Below are 20,300 nucleotides of genomic sequence, written 5' to 3'. Positions count from 1 at the left end.
TAATTTCAAGGAGATCCGTGATCTACCCATAAGCATTTGCCAGGAAGAAAAACATCTTTTGCATAACATGATTCCCTGGAAATGATTCACTCATCTGCAGGAGCAACATGAAGCTCCTCTGAAAAATGAACACCAGATAAAAGGAAACCTGCTAAGAAAACTGCACTCTAATTTAGAAAAGATGATCTAATTAGTACAGCTAATATCAAGGAAGCATACATCATTATGGTCTTCTAAAGCATATTTAAATAGAATAAAAATGATTAATTAACAATTCAGTAATCACGAGCTACCATCCCTTTTCATGGCCCAATTATGCATCTCAAAAGATGCAAATTGTCCCTACAGATTTAAAATTTTAAGGTAACTAACAATAGTTAATCTAAAAACAAAACCCAGGACATCACTAAGATTACTCATGTGCTGAAAGTTAAGCATGTGCTTAAGTGCTTTCTTGGGTTCTAGCCTTGTTCAAACAATTGCTGGCACTTAGCATGAGATGGTTATTGGCATATTGGAAACGTGGAAAGTGGTGAATTTTCCCAAGATTTTGCTGTGAAAGCATCTTTGCCTGAAACCTAGCCCACTCTCATTGGAAAATGGGACTGGTTTGGTTTGAAATATTTGCATACCTTAGCACAAATTCCCACAGAAACAGGTCCAGTTTTGACTTCATAACACAGTGTGAAAGAAAAAAGACAAACCCAAAACATAACTTGCATTCTGAATTCTATTCCTTCATCTTTTATTATGATTTTGTGGGTCACTTCTAGCTTACAGCTAGCTCAAGTGGAGGGAGTGCTCTAAGAATTAAATCAGTAGCCAGAAATTAATGACAGTTTTCCGGTGGGTCATTGATTAAATCACATTGGTTAACAGCACTGTCCCTGTCTTTATGTCTCAGGTAGTTACACAGCCAGCTAAAAATCAGACAGAATATTTAATTTAGTCTTTCTGAGCTCCACCTGTGAACAGTGGACAGAAAGGGATGCTCCTAGAAACTCACGCAATGAACTTCACAACCAAATCCCATCCAAACCCTCCAGGCGCGCTGGGCTCAATTCCTCTGTGCCTTACCAGGGACCAGAGGGAAAATCCTGCCAGTGAGCTCTGGCAGAACACTTGGGAAGTGAAGTTTTAGTCACTGGGTGAGGCGATATGCAGATTCTTAAGCACTCATCGTTGGCTTTGAGACTGTTTTGGCTGAATGAGGGAGGTGAGGCCCTGGCACAGGGTGCCCAGAGCAGCTGTGGCTGCCCCTGGATCCCTGGCAGTGCCCAAGGCCAGGCTGGACAGGGCTGGGAGCAGCCTGGGATGGTGGAAAGTGTCCCTGCCCATGGCAGGGGGTTTGGAGCACGATGGTCTTTAAACCATTCTGTGATTGTGTGATTCAAGACTTCTGCATGTGTTCGAACTTTTGAGAAGTGAGATGAATTTTTTTGTTATATCATCTGGGAACAGCACTGATCTGTATCTCCTGGTGATGGGGAGATCAGAGGCTGCTGCTGGACCGTACCTTCAGACACAACAAACTCCCAGAAACTCTGCATAGGGTCATGGTTTTCTGGTAGAGGCAAAAACAATATGAATTTTCCACTGAAACCTTGTGCAAAGACTAGCCAGAGTCTTTGTACTCCCTGAGCAGGAAGGAAAGGACAAGGGAATTCAGGGACAGAGGCACTGGGCCATGCTCCTACTTATCAAAGTGTGTAGAGGTAAATGCTGTCTCTCTCCCCTGTTCACATCTGCCTGTTTACCTCATTCTGCACCTCTGGAATTCAGCATATTTGTGCAGCCAGAGTTTGCAGCCCCTTTATCTCCCTGTGAGCCCCAAGCCAGTTGCCCCTCCTTGGTGCCCTTGCATGTTTTCCGTATTAAAAAAAAACAACACCCCCACATGTCCTGTGGAAGGCTATTTTGAAGGCAGTCACATATCTTTACTCTTGCCTCCTCTGACCTTGATCTTTACTTTCTCTTTTTCTCCCAAAGAAAATATTTGCTTGCACTGTTGTCTGTAAGCAAGATCCTTTTCCCCAGGTGCGGCGATGCTGAAAGAAAAATTAATTTCTTCTACCTTCTTCCTGTCAAAGAGAGGGAACTTCCTTTTAAGCTGAGAGGAGAAACAGCCTTTAATGGATAGCCCTTGCCTAGTCAGCACTGGGTGCTCCACAGAGGAGAGTAAATAACTAGAACAGTGGAAACATTTTATTAAGAAATGCAAAATAATGCCAGACCTTCTGTTCTCAAGCTGAATTTTAATCTCAACTCTTGGCTCAAGTTGAGGTTTAAATATTAATTTCTGAGGGACAGGACCTTACCCAGGACCTTATCCTTGGGCCTTACAGAAACCAGGCAAGATACACTCAATTCCACTGTGTGTGATCAGCCAGAATTGCTGGTATCTGGGATACAAAATGAGAGTCAGAGCCTAGGAGAAGAGAAGAAACCTAAATAAATCAGTGGGGGGAAAAAAGAGGTCAGGCCAGGTGCAGCATGGAAGTGCTGAGTCTTCACACCACAGCAACTGATAAGGAAGGAGCCTCATCTGCAAGTCTCAAAGTCTCAGCTCACAATTTAATCCAATGTGTGGGTTGTGCACATGCTCAGAGGCTGTCCTTTAGAAACACTGTGTGACATGGTCACAATGGCAATTGAGGTAGTGGCTCTTCACCATTGCTGGAGCTTTTTTACATTCACGTTGTGTTGGAGAGCAATCATTGCTGATTTTTTAAGAGCTCAGTGAGCAGGCAGTGCCCAGAGCTCTGTGGATGGTGTCAGAGGCACAGCTAGGTGTCAGCCCCACCAGGGCAGCCTGGGGTGAGCAGCCCGTGTTCCCCATGGCACTCGCAGTATCCCGGTTTATGGGCAGTGAGGAGCAGAGTGCTCTTACAAGACCTACGTGTTCTCCTCTGGCAGACCAAGCCAAGACACACTGAGCTTGGTTTTGGAAAGTTGTCAGATTAACTGAAAAACTTTCAAAGAGTTGGAAATTTTCCCAAGTTTTCCACCACAAACTTTGTAAGAAGCCTCAAAGTGTGGTGGACAGCAATGGATCAGGCTGTCTTTGTGGTGTTAACCAGTAGGGTTTTTTCAAGACAAAGACATTGACTGAAATAACCTGAGAAAGAATCTCAGCATGAAGCCCTGCTGCAAGGTTTGGGTCTGCAGAATTGAGCTTCGCTGAGAAGCCAGTTTGCAGTCCTGTGATATGTTATTCTGAGCCATTCCTATCAGAGCTTTGGTACCGAGCTGACACATAGAGATCCTGCATTCAGACTTCAAAAGAGAAACACTGAGAGAGAAGCTTGCATTTTCTTGTACAGGGAATAGATTTTTCTTCTCAATTTTGGCTATTTTGCACTGACATTCTATGGCTAAACCTTTTCTGTTGCTTGATAATAGTTGGAGGGGATTGATCATCATCTGTGTAAACAGCAGTTCTTGTTCAAGTAAGTACAATATTCTAAAATATGTTGTTAGAATCAGGACTTCCATTCAGTGCTGAACTTGTAAAATCCATGTCATTTCTTGGGTTTTAAGTCTGTTTTAATACCTCAAGGTGGTGGACTAAGATCTCACTCTGGCTTCTTGGAGTGCTTGCAGAATGACAGAGAAATTGCCACCCTCAGGATGGCAGGTGGCTGGGGGGCTCCTGTGGCACTGTTTGTGGGTCCTTAGTGTTTCATTTCCCATGGGTCCTTAGCAGTTCACGTGCTTTAGCCCTCTACTTCATCCAACAAAATAATTTGTTTCCAAATTTGCCTTATTGATGCATATACCATTTGTTACTGGTCCCCAGTTGGAAGGGGCATATGGTCAGTGACTTGTCAGAAATCCCAGATGAGGAGAAGTTGAGTAAAATGGAAAGTGACTCTTTAGTCTGAAGGCTCCTACAAATATGAACAAGCAGGCATGCTGCAGAATCAGCAGTAGCTGTTCATAATGAGCAAGAAAAGGATTTTCTTTTTCCATGGACAAAGCTATTTTGAGCTTTCCTAAGAAGCAAACACCTTTCTGTCCCACCAGGTTTCTCCTACCCCTGTAATTTCCTTACAGTCACTTATTGGTGTGCCTTTTAGCCCCTGAACTCAAGAAGAAAAGTGCATTTACCTGACCTTGGCCCAGCTGAATGGGACTGGGAAATTATGAATATCACACTGATGATGTCTAAACCCAAGTCCCTGCAGAATGCAACACTGAAACTTCACAGCGACATCTGTCCTTATTATGGCATTCCTTCATTCACCTCAAAGATCTATTTCTCTTTTTTTTCTGAAGGTCTACCAGCCAGAGGAATGGTCTAAAGCAGCTAAAATGAATTGCCAAATCTATCTATCATGAAGATAATTAACACCATATTTCCACCCAAACAAGATACAGATCACTGGGTGGTTTTTCTCCCGACACCAAAAGCTGAAGCCCATATTATCACCCATCTTCTGCTCATCCCTCCTCCACAGTTACTATGCCAAACCTCTCTCAATATGCCAGCAAATACTGGGGAGTATCTAAGATAGGACTGAAATATTAAGAAAAATCTTTGCATACCCAGATTTATCTGCAAGGTTGTCCATGTGATACTTGTGTGCTACACATCTGGATTCTCAGCTGGCTTTAAAACTGTAGATGGCATTCCAGCTGTCCTTGTGCACCAACTCTTACCCAACTACCCTGGAAAGGCCTTGCCTTGTTGTGTGCAAGGACCTCCTATGCTTTTTCATCCCCCTGATGGTTCATAGTTGCCTTGCAATTGAATAAATCATAGAATCATAGAAATATGGAATGGTTTGTATTGAAAGGGACCTTGAAGATCATCTCATTCTAACCCCTGCCATGGGCAGGGACACCTTTCACTAGACCAGGTTGCTCCATCAAGAGCTCCATCCAGCCTGACCTTCCAATTAACTGCTCTCTTCCCCTCTCACTTGCAATAAAAAGTTTCCAGTTTATTCTGGCTTTCCTGGTCCTAACATGTGTAGTATTGTCTTATACCAACATATGGACCATTTCAAGACATCCAAACCTGTAAGTTATTAATTTCTGCATTTTAACTCCATCTTTCTCCACATTGACTGAACCTATTTACCAATTCTGTATGTCTCTGGATACTTGAACTTCTGGGTTTCTGATTTTTTTTTTTTTCCAGGAAATGCCTGAAAATGCCTCAAAATGATAACTGAATGAAAAAAAAATCCATTTTCATTCAGGTTTATCTTTCTATCCAACCTATTGCTGCTACTAGATGTAAATGCAAAACAGTGTGTCTGTAGTTGAGTCACTGAGTATTTAATCCCCACTCTCACATCACACACTATCAGGAAACTGCCATTATTAAAAGCATTTTTCACTCATCTCCAACTAGGAGGTTTCTTTCCCATGATTGCACAATTCTCCATATTATTTTTTTTTCTTTAGTAATAGGTTAGAGATCCCTGGCTATATCCATATGACATTTTACAGCTCCTCTCCAGTAGAAACACTTTTACCAAGCTTCAGCAGGAACAGATTTACTCTTATTCACACTTTCTTGCTCATTTCTAAGAGCTTCCCTATCATTAGCTTTCCATGCCAGCTTTCCATGGACGAAGCTATTTTGAGCTTTCCCAAGAAGCAAACACCTTTCTGTTCCACCAGGTTTCTCTTACCCCTGTAATTTCCAGTTTCAGGTTCAAGAACTTGCCTAGTTCTTCATCCAGAGACCTTTTGTTAAGGAGTAAATGTTTCATTTTTCCCTTGCAGATCCTACTTTCCCAGCAGGAATAGTGACCATGCTGTCACTGCATGAAAACCTTGTCAGTGAAGAGCTTTGAGTGTGTTGGAGCTGCCTGTGGTCAGTTTTGGCAAAGTTGTGATGTTTGATATGCAGCTGGTGTAGGACAGTGTAGCAGTCCCGGTGCTCAGCAAGGGGCTGGCATTGTCCCTGTGCTGCTCTGAGGCCATGCCTGGCCTTGGCTGTGTCATCAACTCCTTCCTCATGCAGCCAGTACAGATTGCTGTTCCTGCTTACTGAACCTGGAAATCCCCCATGATGAAAGAGCAAAGCAACACGGGACAATTGCCTGTCCCACACCTTCCCTCCCAGCACCAGGAAACTGCTCATAGGTTCACCTGCCCCTAGCAGAGGTGACGTGCTGTGGGAAGGAGACTCCTCCACATAGTAGCAACTCCACTGCCAACACCCCTTGGGGAAATTCTTTCCTTTCCCAGCAGTGGGGCCTCACCTGTGGCTTGCACGGGTCTGGGCAGGGAGGCACAGAGGTGACTGATGCTGCTCCCTGTGCCAGGTAGGAGCACACAGCCCTGCACTGCACTGAGGGCTCAGTGAGCCAGGAAGGGGAAAAAGATGAAAACTGCTCCTATTCCATCTCCTGTTCCTGCCTCTCTCCCTCGCATGCCATGCTGTTAAATCCCGAGGTAGTTGTTATTATTTATAGCTGCCAGTGGCGTGCTGGGTGTTTCACAGAGGAAATACACAGAGTACCTCCATCCAAAGAGCTCTCAATGAAGTGTTGGGGGCCAGCGGTGCTACTGCTCTCAGGGATGATGCATCTCTACTTGGCTGATGTGATTTGACAGCTGGAAGCCACATTCTGATGGCTTTCCTTCTTCCCTGCTTTCTTCATTAAAGGTGCCAGGTTATCTTTGCAAAAGAAGAAAACCTGCTTCCTGACCTCACACGCAGAGCAGATAGAGCAATTTTTTCCCTTACCACCCTCTGCCAAATTGCTTTAACCCTGCCCTGGAGAGGAGAAAGAACAATTTGACACTCTTTGCCCATTCAGGAGGCGGCTTTTCCACTAAGCCTGTGCAGAGAAGCCGTTTGGTGCCAGCTGTAGTGATAGATTTGTGGTTCCTCGCTGTTGCGGTTTCTTATGTAACGCTGTAACTAAAGCTGGCACTTGACAGAATCCGTAGCTCCTGTTCTGGCTCAGCTGCACATGATGCAAGAATAAAGGTAGTAAGGGTGGGTTGATATCTTTATGGTTTTGTGATCCCAAGACAAGGCACCCCAGGGGAATTTTTCAGCCTGGGTCTATTTCTGAAGGATGGGATTGTTCTAAATGCCCCACAGCTGCCACTCCTAAATAAATTATTTCAGGAAAGAGGGACTGCCCCATCTGGGGAGTGACACTTGGCTTCGGGATCAGCTCTGCTCCAGCCAGGGACTCCCCAAGGACTGCTGCTACATTGGATTCCATCTCCAAAGTACCTCTTGGGCAATACACAGAGGCTGTAGAGAGATCAACCTGTAGACTACAACTTATCTATGTGCAAATGTCCCTTAAAAAGTGAACATTACCATCTGTTCTATTATTATCCAAAAAATATACTATTAGAAATTGATATATTTAATCACTTCCAGCCAGTGTGGAATTTGAACTCATGACCTAGAAGTAGTAGCAGAGTTCTTAGCTGCAGGAGAAAAAAAAAAAAAAAATAGAAGGTCAAACAGGACTTTTCCTGCTGGGTAAAATAATTTATTGCAGGTGAAACAGTCTCAGATATGTGGTAAATTAGGCTGTGCATTATCTCATGGATAATAACTTCTCTCTGATGTTTGGCTTCTTGTGTGCATCTTTATTTTGGGCTCTAAATAAGATAAGAAGCACCAGAAATCTCCCAGGAATAACAAATGCATTTTCTTTGCTTGATTGAGGAAAGAAATATTGGACAGACATGTGTTATGCAACAATTTAAAAATAACTCTCTTGTAAAACTTGGAGTGAGCCTCAAATACCACAGAAGTAGCAGAAATGTGTTACCTACCTTTTTATCAGTCAGCCAATACAGCTTTTCTCAGCTACTTTTGCTGACCTATTGGCCTGATCATTTCCTCAGCATTTTATTTTAATATATTTTCCTAGGAAATGCATTCCAAGTCTCTGTTAAATTTAAATCTACTCTCAAGCAGGCAAGGGTTTGGAAAGAACGCTGCAGTCTGACTGAAATACCTGTGCTGTCCTTTATATCTTGTGGGACCTGGCGACAGAGAAGACAAAAGTGTGTCCAGGCTATGTTAGACAGGGCCCTGAGCAATCTGGTCTAGTTGAAGGGTTGAAATAAGATGAGTTTTAAGGTCCCTTCCAACTCAAACCATTCTGGAATTCCATGATTTTAGATGTCTCACTGCATGGCATACAGCCTGCTGATCCTGCTGCAGGCCCAAGGCACCCATCTTGTGATGGTTTCACCCAAACTTCTCTCAGTCTTGTTGGTCAGGATCTCCTTAAATGAATGGTGGCATTGGGCATTTCTGTGCTGATATCCCAGTTCCAGCATTTTTCTGGTGCTTTTGTGATTGGAAGAGCAAGGTGGAAAGAAAGCTCCTTCTTCTTTTCAAATTGTACCACAGAGACAGTGCCTGGAATTTGATACCCCAAACTATCAGTCCCTGAAAGCCCAGTGCAGTAAACCAGATCATTTATTCACAATGGTACAGCGTTTTTTTAAACTGTAAGACCAGTTGCAGATATAATGACAATAGAGGAAATTAGCTCATGATGGGATTTTAGGAAGAGGCTAGTGGAAGTATGTTCAGTAATGTTCAGTTATTAAACCATTAGAGATCCCACTGGAGACCAGCCAGTAGGATTTCTCATAATCTGCAGCAGTTTACGGCAAAACACAGAACCCCTGAGGAGGGAAATGACAAAATGTTCCTCTGGAAGAGTTGCCTCATCTCCTCACCCATGTCTGTGCTCTGCTCTGCTCTTGCTGTGACAGCACATCCTTGTTTGTTATCCCTCCCTCCTTCTAAGGAGGAGGAGGGCCAGCCCTCCTGCCTGGAATCCCCAAAATAGGTCTTGGTGAGGTGGGATGGTGGATGTGAAACCAGAGAACACTGCAAACATCTGTGTTCACTTGGGGCCCAATCTAAGCTCTACTGAAAATGCACAAAATAACTTCCACTGCCTCCAGGAGCCTTCGGATCAGACACTGTGAGTGTTTGCTCCCATGGCTCTGTTCACCATTTTGGTGGGACTACAGGGAAACAGGAGGGTATTGAGTTCTGAAAATCAGGTCTTGGCTCAGGCCTGTTAAAAAGAAATCCAAGAAGTCAGGTCTGGATTCAGAGAAGGTGAAGAAGATTATTCTACCAAGCCGACCACCCTGAACTGGGAAGAGACTTCTGCCCAAACTCAGTGGACTGGCACAGGGCTGAGGGCAGCAGCCGAAGGGCTCCCAGTCCCAGTGGTGATCCAAAAGTTGGCTCCCTTCTGGTGATCCAAAAGTTGGCTCGCAGGGTGTGGTGGGCAGGGTGTGCACCAGGCACTTCTCCCGCGCTGTGTGTAACCAGGCTGGCGCTGGCAGTCCTGCACGGAGACACCGCGTCACAGCCGGGACGTGGCTAAGGGTGTCAGGAACCAGGCAGTGCTCACAGAGAGGCGTGATGCAACAGGCAGAGCTTCATCAGTGACAGTGATGGCCTTGACAGCAGTTATCCTGTCCCAGCCTGCCTGCTGGCTGCGTTACTGTTTTCTCCCTGCTGCACCGGGACACCGAGCAGTGTCCTCAGGTGGAGGATACTGGCATCATTCCCTCAAAATCAATGGAGAGCTGCTGGCTTCTGCCAGTTGGAAATAGGGTTTTCTGCATTTCATGTCCCCAGTCTTTCCTTCCTCAGCTTAACCACACCAGCCTCCCCTCCTGGGGTGGCCACATCTGAGCCTCACACTGAGAAGTGCTCCCATCTTGCTCAGGGTCTGAGTGCAGCAGTGAAGAAGAAAACACAACAGATTTTTTTCCTTCCTTCATTCCCTGCTTCTAATAGCAACCAGGTGCTCTGACACTTAACCTGTGTGCTGCCGTGAAATTGCCTGTCTAGTGCAAGCACCCATGTGAGGCCCAGGGCCTCGAGGATTTACTTTATCCCAGGATTTGTAACCTAATCTCAGTGAGATTGTCCATTTATATCAGCCACCTTAAAAGTTCATATTTTTGTTGTTGTTAAACATGAGAGGAGAAAATCATCTCTTGACATTGTTTTTTGTTGGTTTTTTTTTTTTTTTTTTTTTTTTTTTTTTTTAAGAACTATTTTTAAGGCCTTGGCTGCAAACTTTGTTTTTTTATTAAATATGCTTCTGTGTTTTAAACTGATAACAGGGCAAATGCTTGGAGGATTATATCAAAGGTTGCAGGAGTTAAATCAGTTGCATACATATCTATAGGTTTGCTACTTAGAAAACTTAACAGTCCTTGCATGAAAGACAGAAGAGAGCAGTATGTGTAAAAAAAAAAAAAGTTCAAAATCAAATGAGTTTAAGGTCCTAAACAGGCCCTGGATTTCAGAGCAGAGGTGCTACAGGCAGGCATGTAATCCTGCCCCAGGGCACCTTGTGCAGGCATGGAGCTGCTCTGAGCACCAAATGCACCTCAGAGGGACAGATGAACCGCTGGATTGCAGTGGTTTAAGCCTGCAGTGTTTTGCTGAGTTACTTCAGGTTTAGATCAATGGAAGCAAGAGCAGAGCTGCAGACTAATTGCCTAGTTTGGATTTGTGGTGATTATGAGAGTGGGTGGTGGCTTTGGTTCCTAGAAATATTCCAAGGATCAAAGGATATTTTCCTTTTCTAATACATTGGATCCTTTAACCTCTGACTTCAGTCCCAAGCCCATGGGTTATTGCATAAGTGGGCAAGGTGGCTGGTTTAGGTGTTAGTTAAACTTTCTGACACAGCCAGAATCAGAAGTTGAGACTGGGTTTCAGAAAGCACAGAGTCCTGCTGGTACAGAGCGTACCCACCAAGTGCTCAGCTGAGATAATCTGTTCAGGCCATTGGCTGCTCCATGGTTCTTCCTTGGAAACACCCAGTTCAGGTTTAGGTTGAGTTTGAGAGCAGAAATCCATCATACAGTCCCCAGTCTCCCACCCAGCCCCTGAGTGTTCATTTAGTACTCCATCTACCCTGTTTTGTAAACAAATCCTGTGCTTGTAAACAAAGCATAAAAAAGCTGGAGGGCACAGAGCAAAGCCTGTGGCCATGTTAGCACCTCTCTTCTCATAGAGAGAAAAAGAAAAGCCTCTCCAAGACTATTTCCTTGGCATTTGTGTCTTCTGAGTCAGCTCAGTATCTGAGAGAGAGAGGCAAGAGAGTTGTTTTGAGGCCTTTGCACCTGCCATGTTGCTGGGCTTATCCAAACAGGGAGAGCTTGGACCACAGCTGAAATAACAGCCCCGGCGCAAGAGCTCGGGATTTTTGATGTCCTTCTTGTGTTTACAGCATCCCGCCCCTCCTCTCTCCCGACTGCAGAGCCAGGCAGGAATTCTCTTCATTATCTTCTGCCGTGCTTCTCATGCCATTTTTATTAAAAAAAAGGCAGAGCAAGGGAGGGCGTGTGATAGAGGAGAAGAAAGCAGTTGCATTTGTGCAGTCAATGGCAATGAGGGGAAAAGAATGGAAGTCAGGGAGCAGATCTGTTTGGCATGTCCTAAAGTGACCTTGTCCCCCTGGCTTACTCTTTATCAGTTGCTTTTGGAGCACCTGAGGATAGTGAAACCTGTAAACACCATGGTGTTTGTGGATATTCAGAGCAATTCAGGACCTCTGGAACTGGCAGTTTCAGAGGCTGCGAGCAGCATGTGGGGACAGACTGGACAGCTCCAGGCTGTGTCTGACAGGGCAAGGGATGGTGTAGACTGTCAGCTCTTCTGTTTGTGGTTGTAATCCAGTCCACCCTGGCAACTGATCTAAAGCATTGCAACGAGGGAAGATGTGGGGTTGATGCTGTTTGCTGCCAGCAGATTTCCTGTTTTGCTCTGCAAGGCTTCCTTGCTAGAGAAGAAGAGCAAAGGTGACAGTGTTGGAGGGAAACAGGGCTGTCACCAGCAGACCAGGGCTCATTCTGGGCTGCAGAGAGATGGCAAGGAAATGTCATCTTTTGTCTCAAGTGTTTGGTGTCTGTTTAAGGTCAAAGACAGATGTGTCCTTCAGGAGGACACTTCAGGTGTAGAATTTGCTGTTTCACACAACACTGGCTGTGACAGCCCTAATTTAATTGGGGATGCTTAAGCCTGTGTCATCTTGTCCTTAAATAAGAGGAACACTGTCTGCTTTCATTGCTGTCTGACCATTTGTCTTTTCATAGGGCAGAAGCCAGGCTCAGCCTTAAGGATATTTTCAATTCTGTTGGAAGCAAGTCTTTGCTGTATAAGAAACCCTCCTGCTGTTATTTGTAGTAGGAAAAACACATATGCCATGGTAGTAGGAAAAGAGGCATTGGATATTTGCTTTCCCTCAATGCTTTCACTGCATCTCGAGTGTGACCTCAGATGCTGAAACCTTACAGTGAGCACAGAGCAGATGTGGTTGGGGCAGTGTCAGCCCTTGCAGCTCTGCTGGAACTCAAGAGCACGAGTGTTTCTTCTGTAAATTCAGTGATCCTTTAAACCCACCTTGGTCTGACTGAAAACCAACTTCCCACAGGTATAACTTTTCCCATTAAGTTTTCCAGGAACACCCAAACTGAGAGCAGAGGTCCCTCGCCTGGAGGGGAGAGAGAGCAAGATTAACTCAACTGCCCAGCCTCCCCAGTAAAAACAGGAAAAGAATTAGAGGGTTCTATATTCCTGACCCTGGATCTGTCACTTGCCACAACAGACAGGAAAGTTGCCCTCGTGGTATTTCACACGGCACGTCCTAATTCCCCCTCTAAGCAGAGGGCTTGAGTCATTGCTTTTTAATAAGGCTGCCTCCCCACAGGCGGAAGCTGCAGCGATCAATGCAGCTTACTTAGTTCTAGAAAAGGTCATTAAAAGATCATAGATATACATTTGAAGAGTGTTTGTTCACATCCTTGATGTTAAAGACGTTCTTCTCCCTCACTTCTTTAAGTTGCACCTCACAGAGCCACCGTGCGCCGGGTCCTGCCCGGCAGCGGAGTGGAAAGTGCCCCTTGTCCCTGTCACTGTGCCACCAGCTCCCAGGGAAGGTGGGAGAGGAAATAAATGGTCAAAAACCAAACTTTTATCACCACTTTGAGCACAGCTTGTCTTGCTGACATCTCCAAATACAGTCAACCTTGGTATCCTATAGCTATAGAGAGGGAATAAACCCTTCCCCTCCGTGTTCTTGCATTCCTCCCTCCCTCACTATAGGACTGGATTACTGCCTGGGCTATTGCACATGTCATCCCTTTAGCAGCTATATTTTTCCAAAATGTGGGCACTGTGAAGGAATGCTGAAACTCTCAGTTGCTGCCAATATGACACATTTAACAGTTCAGGAGGATATAAGTATCTCACGTTCCAGTTGTTGAATCGTGAAATGCCACATGCATCTCAGTCAGCTTTTTGTCACTCGTTGTGTCAGGCCAGAGTTAGTTGAAAGAATGATGCTTCAGTTTTGAGTTTCTGAGGTGTTTTTTTGGTGTTCCAGTCCAGCTCTGTCTGTGTAGTGCTGAAGAGCCCCTCTGGAGCAGACATCCTATTTCTGAGCTCCTCTGGGCACAGCTGGTTTGTTGGCACTGCCCTGGATGTCACACCCTGGGGTTCCCCTGCTGTTCCCCAGGGAAGGGAAGATTGTGAAGCTTCAGGTTGCTCAGAAGGGGATTTGGGATGAGGATGGGGAGGATTGGCCCTTCTGGAGACCTGCCATTGCTCTACAGGGACCACATGTCCCAGACATTTGTCTTCCCTTTCTTTGTATTTTAACCTAAGACAAGGAAATTGGGGTGTCATGAGCATAAATAACTTAATAGCTCTTATTTTCTACCCAAACTGCAGAGGAGTAAGGGGAACCAGACTGTGCAAATAATGTGTAAGGAGGCAGAGATTTTGTTCACCTTCTTTTTGGAGAATAAATGCGTTTGGTTAGGGGATTTTTTGTTTCACTGAAATTGAAGGGTCATTTTCCTGTCACAACAGAAGGTTCCAAGAGCATTCCATCTTTGAGCAGGTTGCAGCTGGATATCTCCCCTCCCTGATGTGCAGCAGGTGACAGGGTTAGAGCACAGCCCAGTGCCACAAAGCCAGCAGCCAATGTACTCCATACAAAGTTTTCCATTGCTAATCCATACAATTAAATAGGTCAGAGTTCTCCCCACCTAATAACTTTCATTTCCAATTTTCTGTATTTACCCATGTACACATTCATCTCCAGCCACCTCATAATTCACACCCACCACATTCTCTCTTGTGCTTGATTTGATTCTAGGTTTTCTCCACTGTATTCTGCAAACTTCCAAACAAGTGTGAGCTTTTCCTGTTGTCCCTTTGCTTACATGTGCACACAAATACTTCCCTCCAGTAAAACCCATGTGCAAGGCACACTCACTGCTCTTAGCCTGCCTCATCACCCGGAGGTATTGGGGGACATCACACCAAAAATCAGAATCTGCAAACTCTTATTTTGCACTCAGGACTGCAATCTCAGTGCATCAGAAAGCTGTGTGGCCCTATTTATTTTGTAGCTGCCCCAACTGTTCATTTGTTACCATTTTCAAAAAATGGAATCTTTTTTTTTTTTTTGTGGTTAGCAAATCCCCAGTGACAAAATCCACATTTCTGCAAGTGTACTTGTTAATCTTAAATATTTTACAAATGGTTTTGAGACAGAACTTGAGAAATAACTGCTCTTTAATAATCAAAGCTTGGCTCTGCTTTGATTTCATCAGTATATATGAAAACCTCACATCTTAGTAAGTGGATTTATCTGGGAGTGAAATCTAGAGGAAAACCCTCATTATTTTACTACAGTGTGTGTTTGGCCACTTTAGTTACTTCCTATATTTTTTTTTTTCCTCCCAGAAAAACAGTTGCTTTAAACAAGTCCAAAGGGGCAGAAGTTTGAAACTTTTCACTTTGATTGAATAAACAGACTTACCAATATCTGGGTAGACATCTCCCAGCCTGTAGGTGAATTAAGATACTGTTTGTGCTACATGACCTCTCAAATTTAGCTAATAGGAGCCATGGATTGTTGCTGACAGGATTCAGGTGCAGAAGGAATGAGAAAGCCAGTTCTGTTTTCCTTCCACTGAGTTGCACTCCCATTCCATTGCCATGTGCAGTAACAAAGAGTCAGATCCCAGTGCAGTTGGCGTGCAGTTCATTCAATGCCAGTTTTTTTTTGCAGGCACAGTACCCATGAGAAACAGCTTTGTTGTAAAATATAATGTGGGATATTGGAGTTTAAGTCATGCTTGTTAATTTAATGAATGTTGTAAGGAGATACTTATTTCATGAACCTGAAGATTTCAGTAACTCATTGATATCCACTTCAATGGCTTTGCTGCTCTGCGTAGTAGATTTATCTCCTCGTAGTACACACTTCATTAGTAGATGCTTTTTGACCAAGTTCCTGTGACAAAAAGCCATGTATATTGCTGTCAGTAATTGGGGCAATGTGAGTGCAGTGAGCAGAGGACTGGCAGGGTTAGGGAAGAGCTGGGCTGCCTTTCCTGCTCTGCAATTAACCTGATTGATGATTTTGAGCAAATCATTTTGCCTTGGCCACTCCATGGCTTTACAAACCAGCACAATGAGGACAACAAATGAGTTTCTTTGAGGAAGGTTTTGAGTCTTGATAGTGTAAAAGACATTGTGAAAGAGCTAAACATTTTTATTAGGATTATATTATTCCCATTTTACATATGAAAAAATATTATTCCTCATTTACAGATGCACAGGTTTTAGGTAATTATGGCTTTGCATAAATATGTAGCAGTTTGCTAATTCTTTCTGTGAATATTTCGATGCTAATACCCTGATCCTGTGCTGTGGTGTGGATCCTATTTTTTGCTCTGGAAGAAACCAACTTTTAATGCCTTTTTCTCTTTTAATGCCCATATGTGATGTGGATAAGTTATTTGTCCATCACTGAAACATCCTCAGCTTACACAAATCATCACATTCCCACTGGCTCCAGGTGCAGTTGGATTGAGCTCAGGGCTGCTCAGGAAATAATGAGTATTTATAATAATGATGAATAACAGGGTATTTTCAATTCCTTAAATGAACAGACTTGCTGGTAGCGCTATCCCTGACGTGGAACAGAAGTGTCCAAGGCTGAACACAGTGAGGCACAGGGCTGGTTCCTCAGGTGTTGAAGCACTGTTGACTGTTGGTGATGCTCTCAGTGTTTCCCACTGCTCATGGTGAGGGTTGGCACTGCCACAGTGTCACTGCAATGCCCGCTCTGCAGTGGGTGGAGATGTAAGCAGCAACTCACCAAAATGCATGGTTTTCATCAGGAAATGGTTTAGCTGTCAGGTGGTCAAGAACTACACCTATTTCACTGTCATGCATAAATCAAGCATAGACAAAGGTAGTGCTGATTGTGCTCACAAAAAAAAAAAAGACACCCAACCAAAAATTAATCCCATCAAAACAAGGTAGGAACGCTGAGAGGAGCTGATTGAACTGTACCTTGCTTTTTTGGCAGCCAAACCCCGCTCCAGTCCCTCTTTCTCTGCCCTTTGCTGCTGCTGCCTTTGTTGTATGAATGACTGACTTTCCTTTTGTCTGGCAGGGAGCTGAGCGACAGGACCACGTACAGATACCAGGTGGTCATTGTGTCTGGGATGGAGGAGAGCGAGCCTTCCCCCGCCCTCGTTTATATCTCTGGGAGTGGATACTGTGGAGACGGGATTATCCAAATGTAAGTCTGGAGCGAGCAAACAGATAAATCTGGGCACATCTCCTCAGCCAGAATCTGAGGCTAGGAAGGAATTGATGACCTCTGATATCTCCTTAGGTTAGGCTGGCTCTCATCTGTAGATAATGACTCACGTGCTTGATGATTACCGGGATGATGACATTTAATTGTAACCTAGGCCCTTCTCTCCTGGCACCAGGAGATACAGACAGAGATACAGATAATGGAGTCCAGACAGCGGGATCAATAGGCAAGGACGCTCTGTGCTGTTTATGCTGTTTGCCCGTGTATCCATATCTTTATACATGGATGTGACATTTCCTGCACAGACCTGGTGCTGGAAAAATTCACACAGCCTTCACTGCTGTCCTTAGCCGTGCTGTCCCGTGTGTGTGGCAGCTGGGTAAAACTCTGCCACGTGTTGGGGCCAAGTTCCTGGTGCAACCCCTTGTTTGACTGACCACCAGACCTGGGAAGCATTTGGAAGCGATAGATTTGGCCTCTGAGGGAGAGTGCTGGGAATTGCATGTTCTCAATCAGCTCCCCTCTCTCACCAGTCCCCAGGCCACTGAAAATGTAAAACAATCCTTCACAACTATGTTAGAGTTTATTCCTTTACTGTGTTGGCCCTTAAGGCTGCTGCTTCAAAGCTTCCTGGCATTAGGTAATTTAATTATTTAAAATATGGAAGTAACAACAAGCAAGTGCTTAATCCAGCCAGTATTATTTGCTTGAAATAATGCTGATCAGCTATCACACAGCACAACTCTGTCAGATGATATACCTGGCAGCAAATATTTGCAGGAAGAGGCCCAACAGGCAAGGAAAACAAAGAAAACAATCAAACAACATATGAATCCAGGGCAATCCTGGAAAGAGAGGTGGAGAAAGACAGATTAATTTTGCTTTACATAACTTTTCTGCTACTGTTATGTTTGCACATTCCTCAAACATCACTTGTGGCTTTACAGCAAGTGTCAAACAATAGCTGAGCTGCCTCAGGAGCAAGCAGGAACCAGACTGTGTCATAGCTTGGTTGGTTGTGGCCCCACTTGCAGCTGTGGCAGCCCCTTTCTCATCTGGTTCCCACTCTTCTCCCCACACGCTGCCGCAGCCGTGCGGGTTGGCACGAGGCAGGACTCTGTCCCCAACACCCCTTGCTCCCCGTTGACTGCTCTCCTCCAAGTGCTGCCACCTGGAATAGCCACACTCCAGGCTTTATGCCTTGTTTTTTCTGGGGTCACAGTCTGGCCCTTCCAGATTTAATACAAAGAGTTTCAGAGATTCCTGTTCTCTTTTTCCCTACCTGCTGAGCTACAGCCACACCAGCTATGAAGGAAGTTGCTCATATCCTCATCAGAGGACAGCAAGTGGTATCCACATGTGCAGGAGGGAACTGGCCAGGCGAGCCTGCGAAGCAGGAATGATGAAAGCCTTCCTTTAAGGAGGAAGGGAGAAGCATTTTAGGGGTGGGCACACAAAGATGCTGTACCAGATATTAGGGCTTTGGGGTTCTTGAGAGGGGTTGCACAGACCATCCAGGTTGATGCTACTTTGCCAGCTGACTGCTTTTTGCCTGCAGAGAACTGGGGGAAGAATGTGATGACATGAACAAGATAAACGGCGATGGCTGTTCCCTGTTCTGCCTGCAGGAGTTGTCCTTTAATTGCATCGGTAAGTCTGGCCCAGAGCCCTTCAGCCCACGGTGGGCAACAACTCAGTGCAGAATGCAAGGGAAAAACCAGCAGTACTTTCAGCATTTCCAGCTGAAGAGTTGTCATGGGAGAGAGAAAAAAGGTGGAATTTGTAGGTTTGAAAGGTGAACATATCTTCCCAGCTTCTGGTCATTTTGATGGGAAATTGGTTCTGCTGGCTTTGAAACAGCCCAGGACTTAGGGCTAAGTCAGCCATTGTGGAACTGATCCAAAGCCCATTGAAGTCAGTGGGTGGTTTTCCAGTGGCTTCAATAGGCTTTAGATCTGACTACGTGAGAAGACATGAACTGATTTTTTTCCTGGTAAACAGAAGGAGGAGTGAAAGGGGAAGGGACTGAGACCAGAAGCAAGTCCAGCTGAGGTCACACCTCCTTTGAGTTGCAAATCAATATCTGAGGATCAAAGGTCTGGCTAATCCCCTTTTTCAGAGGTGAAAACTACTTAATCAGATTTCATTTGCAAGCCTGGTTTGCTCTGATTAGCAAAACCTGTAAGCACAATGGCCGGAAGATGCTCAAACTATCGGGGCTGCAGTTTTGAGCTTTACATATTTATTAAACTCTCTAGGAATGCTGGGGACAGAGAAGGGAAATGGAGACCAATTTACACTGCACCTTCTGTGGAGCAGCCCCACATTGTGGGGTTGCTTTTTCCACCCAGGGGTCTGTGAGGTCTGGGAAAGAACAAAACATGCAGAGCTTCAGGAACCAAAGCTAATGTTTATAGAGGGTCGGCTTTTTCTCAAGACATTTTATGAGATTCTTTATCTGGACTGCCCAAGCAAACACCCTGCCCCATGTAGTGATCCCATGCCTTCAGCTCAGGGCTTCAGTCCTCAGCAGATAATGTAATGTTGGCAAGTCTGAAATTTGTTCTTTTTGGCAATTTGACCATTATCTCTTGTGCCTGGAGTGACGTAGAATGGACCTCACAGGCACCATGTTTCCCTTGGGTGGTAAACTGGGGACTGCTTGGCTCATCACAACAGCTACATTTTTACTTCAGCTTCCCACACTGTGAGTGAGACTTGAGGCCTGATTTGGTGATGTACTTATTTACATATGTAAATAATTCTATTGAAATCAGGGATATTTATGGTCGAGACTAATTGAGACAATTGGTGGTCTTGAAGTTACAAAGTAACTTGCTGCCTTAGAGCCTCAAGCACTGCAAGATTTTAGTCATAATATTTTGAAAGTGGGATAAACACTTACGCAAATGTTTTGGGTTCCCCAGACATCAGGCGTGGTGTGAGGCCGGTTCCAGCAAGGGTTTGGGCTGGTGCTGGATGGTTGTGTCTGTATCACCCTGCTCCACAGCAGGGCTGAATTCCTTGGTCCAGGTCTGTGCTTTGAGCACATCCCAGCGTTACATTAGGACATGACCCAGGTCCTCCCCTGTGTCCATTGGTTTTCCAGGAAACCAGGTGATGTGGGCTGGGTGGGAGCTGCAAATGCTTCAGGTAAGTCCATGGACAGGAGTAAGAGTGGGGTGTCCCAAGCCTTGGACCACACAGTGGTGTCCCAGGGGTATGCAACACTCTGCTTTATGCTATTTTTTATATAAAATCATGGGATTGGCTATTTTGGGAAAACCTTTAAGATCATGGAGTCCAGTTGTATCATCCACCCACCATCATCCAGCCATTCACATCCCATCCAACTCCAGGAGCAGCAACAGGGCTTCCTGAGAGTGTGGGACAAAGCTGTCTGACAGCAGTCTGACTAGAAAATGAAGCAAATAAAACATACAGATTTTTCTACTCCATGACAGAGGAAGTGGGTTTTCAGATTTGCTTGTGTTGGAAAGGAGAGGGGAATTCCAGGGGCAAAAAAGTTGTTTGTTTGTCACGGGCTTTGGAAGGTTGTGGTTTGCACGGATCCTGGATTACAAAACAAATGATATCAAATTCCTTGTGAAATATTGAATATGGGGACTCAGATGAATCAAATTATCTGAATCAAAGGGAAGGTGCAGGAACAGAGATCTT

The 20,300-nt window shown here is 44.8% G+C and overlaps 1 protein-coding gene across 1 annotated transcript in view; it reads left to right on the top strand.

Annotated features, from left to right (window-relative positions):
• The window catches only part of PAPPA (pappalysin 1), a 173,869-nt gene that overhangs the window by 73,018 nt on the left and 80,551 nt on the right, over positions 1–20,300 (top strand). The window contains exons 8-9 of the mRNA XM_053962175.1: positions 16,470–16,598; positions 18,178–18,269. Of these exons, the coding sequence (XP_053818150.1) occupies positions 16,470–16,598; positions 18,178–18,269 (221 nt within the window). The remainder of the gene's footprint in view (positions 1–16,469; positions 16,599–18,177; positions 18,270–20,300) is intronic.

The sequence above is a fragment of the Vidua chalybeata genome, chromosome 21 (genome assembly GCF_026979565.1).
Source record: "Vidua chalybeata isolate OUT-0048 chromosome 21, bVidCha1 merged haplotype, whole genome shotgun sequence".
Classification (NCBI taxonomy): Eukaryota; Metazoa; Chordata; class Aves; order Passeriformes; family Viduidae; genus Vidua; species Vidua chalybeata.
This window is presented reverse-complemented; position numbering and strand designations above follow the sequence as displayed.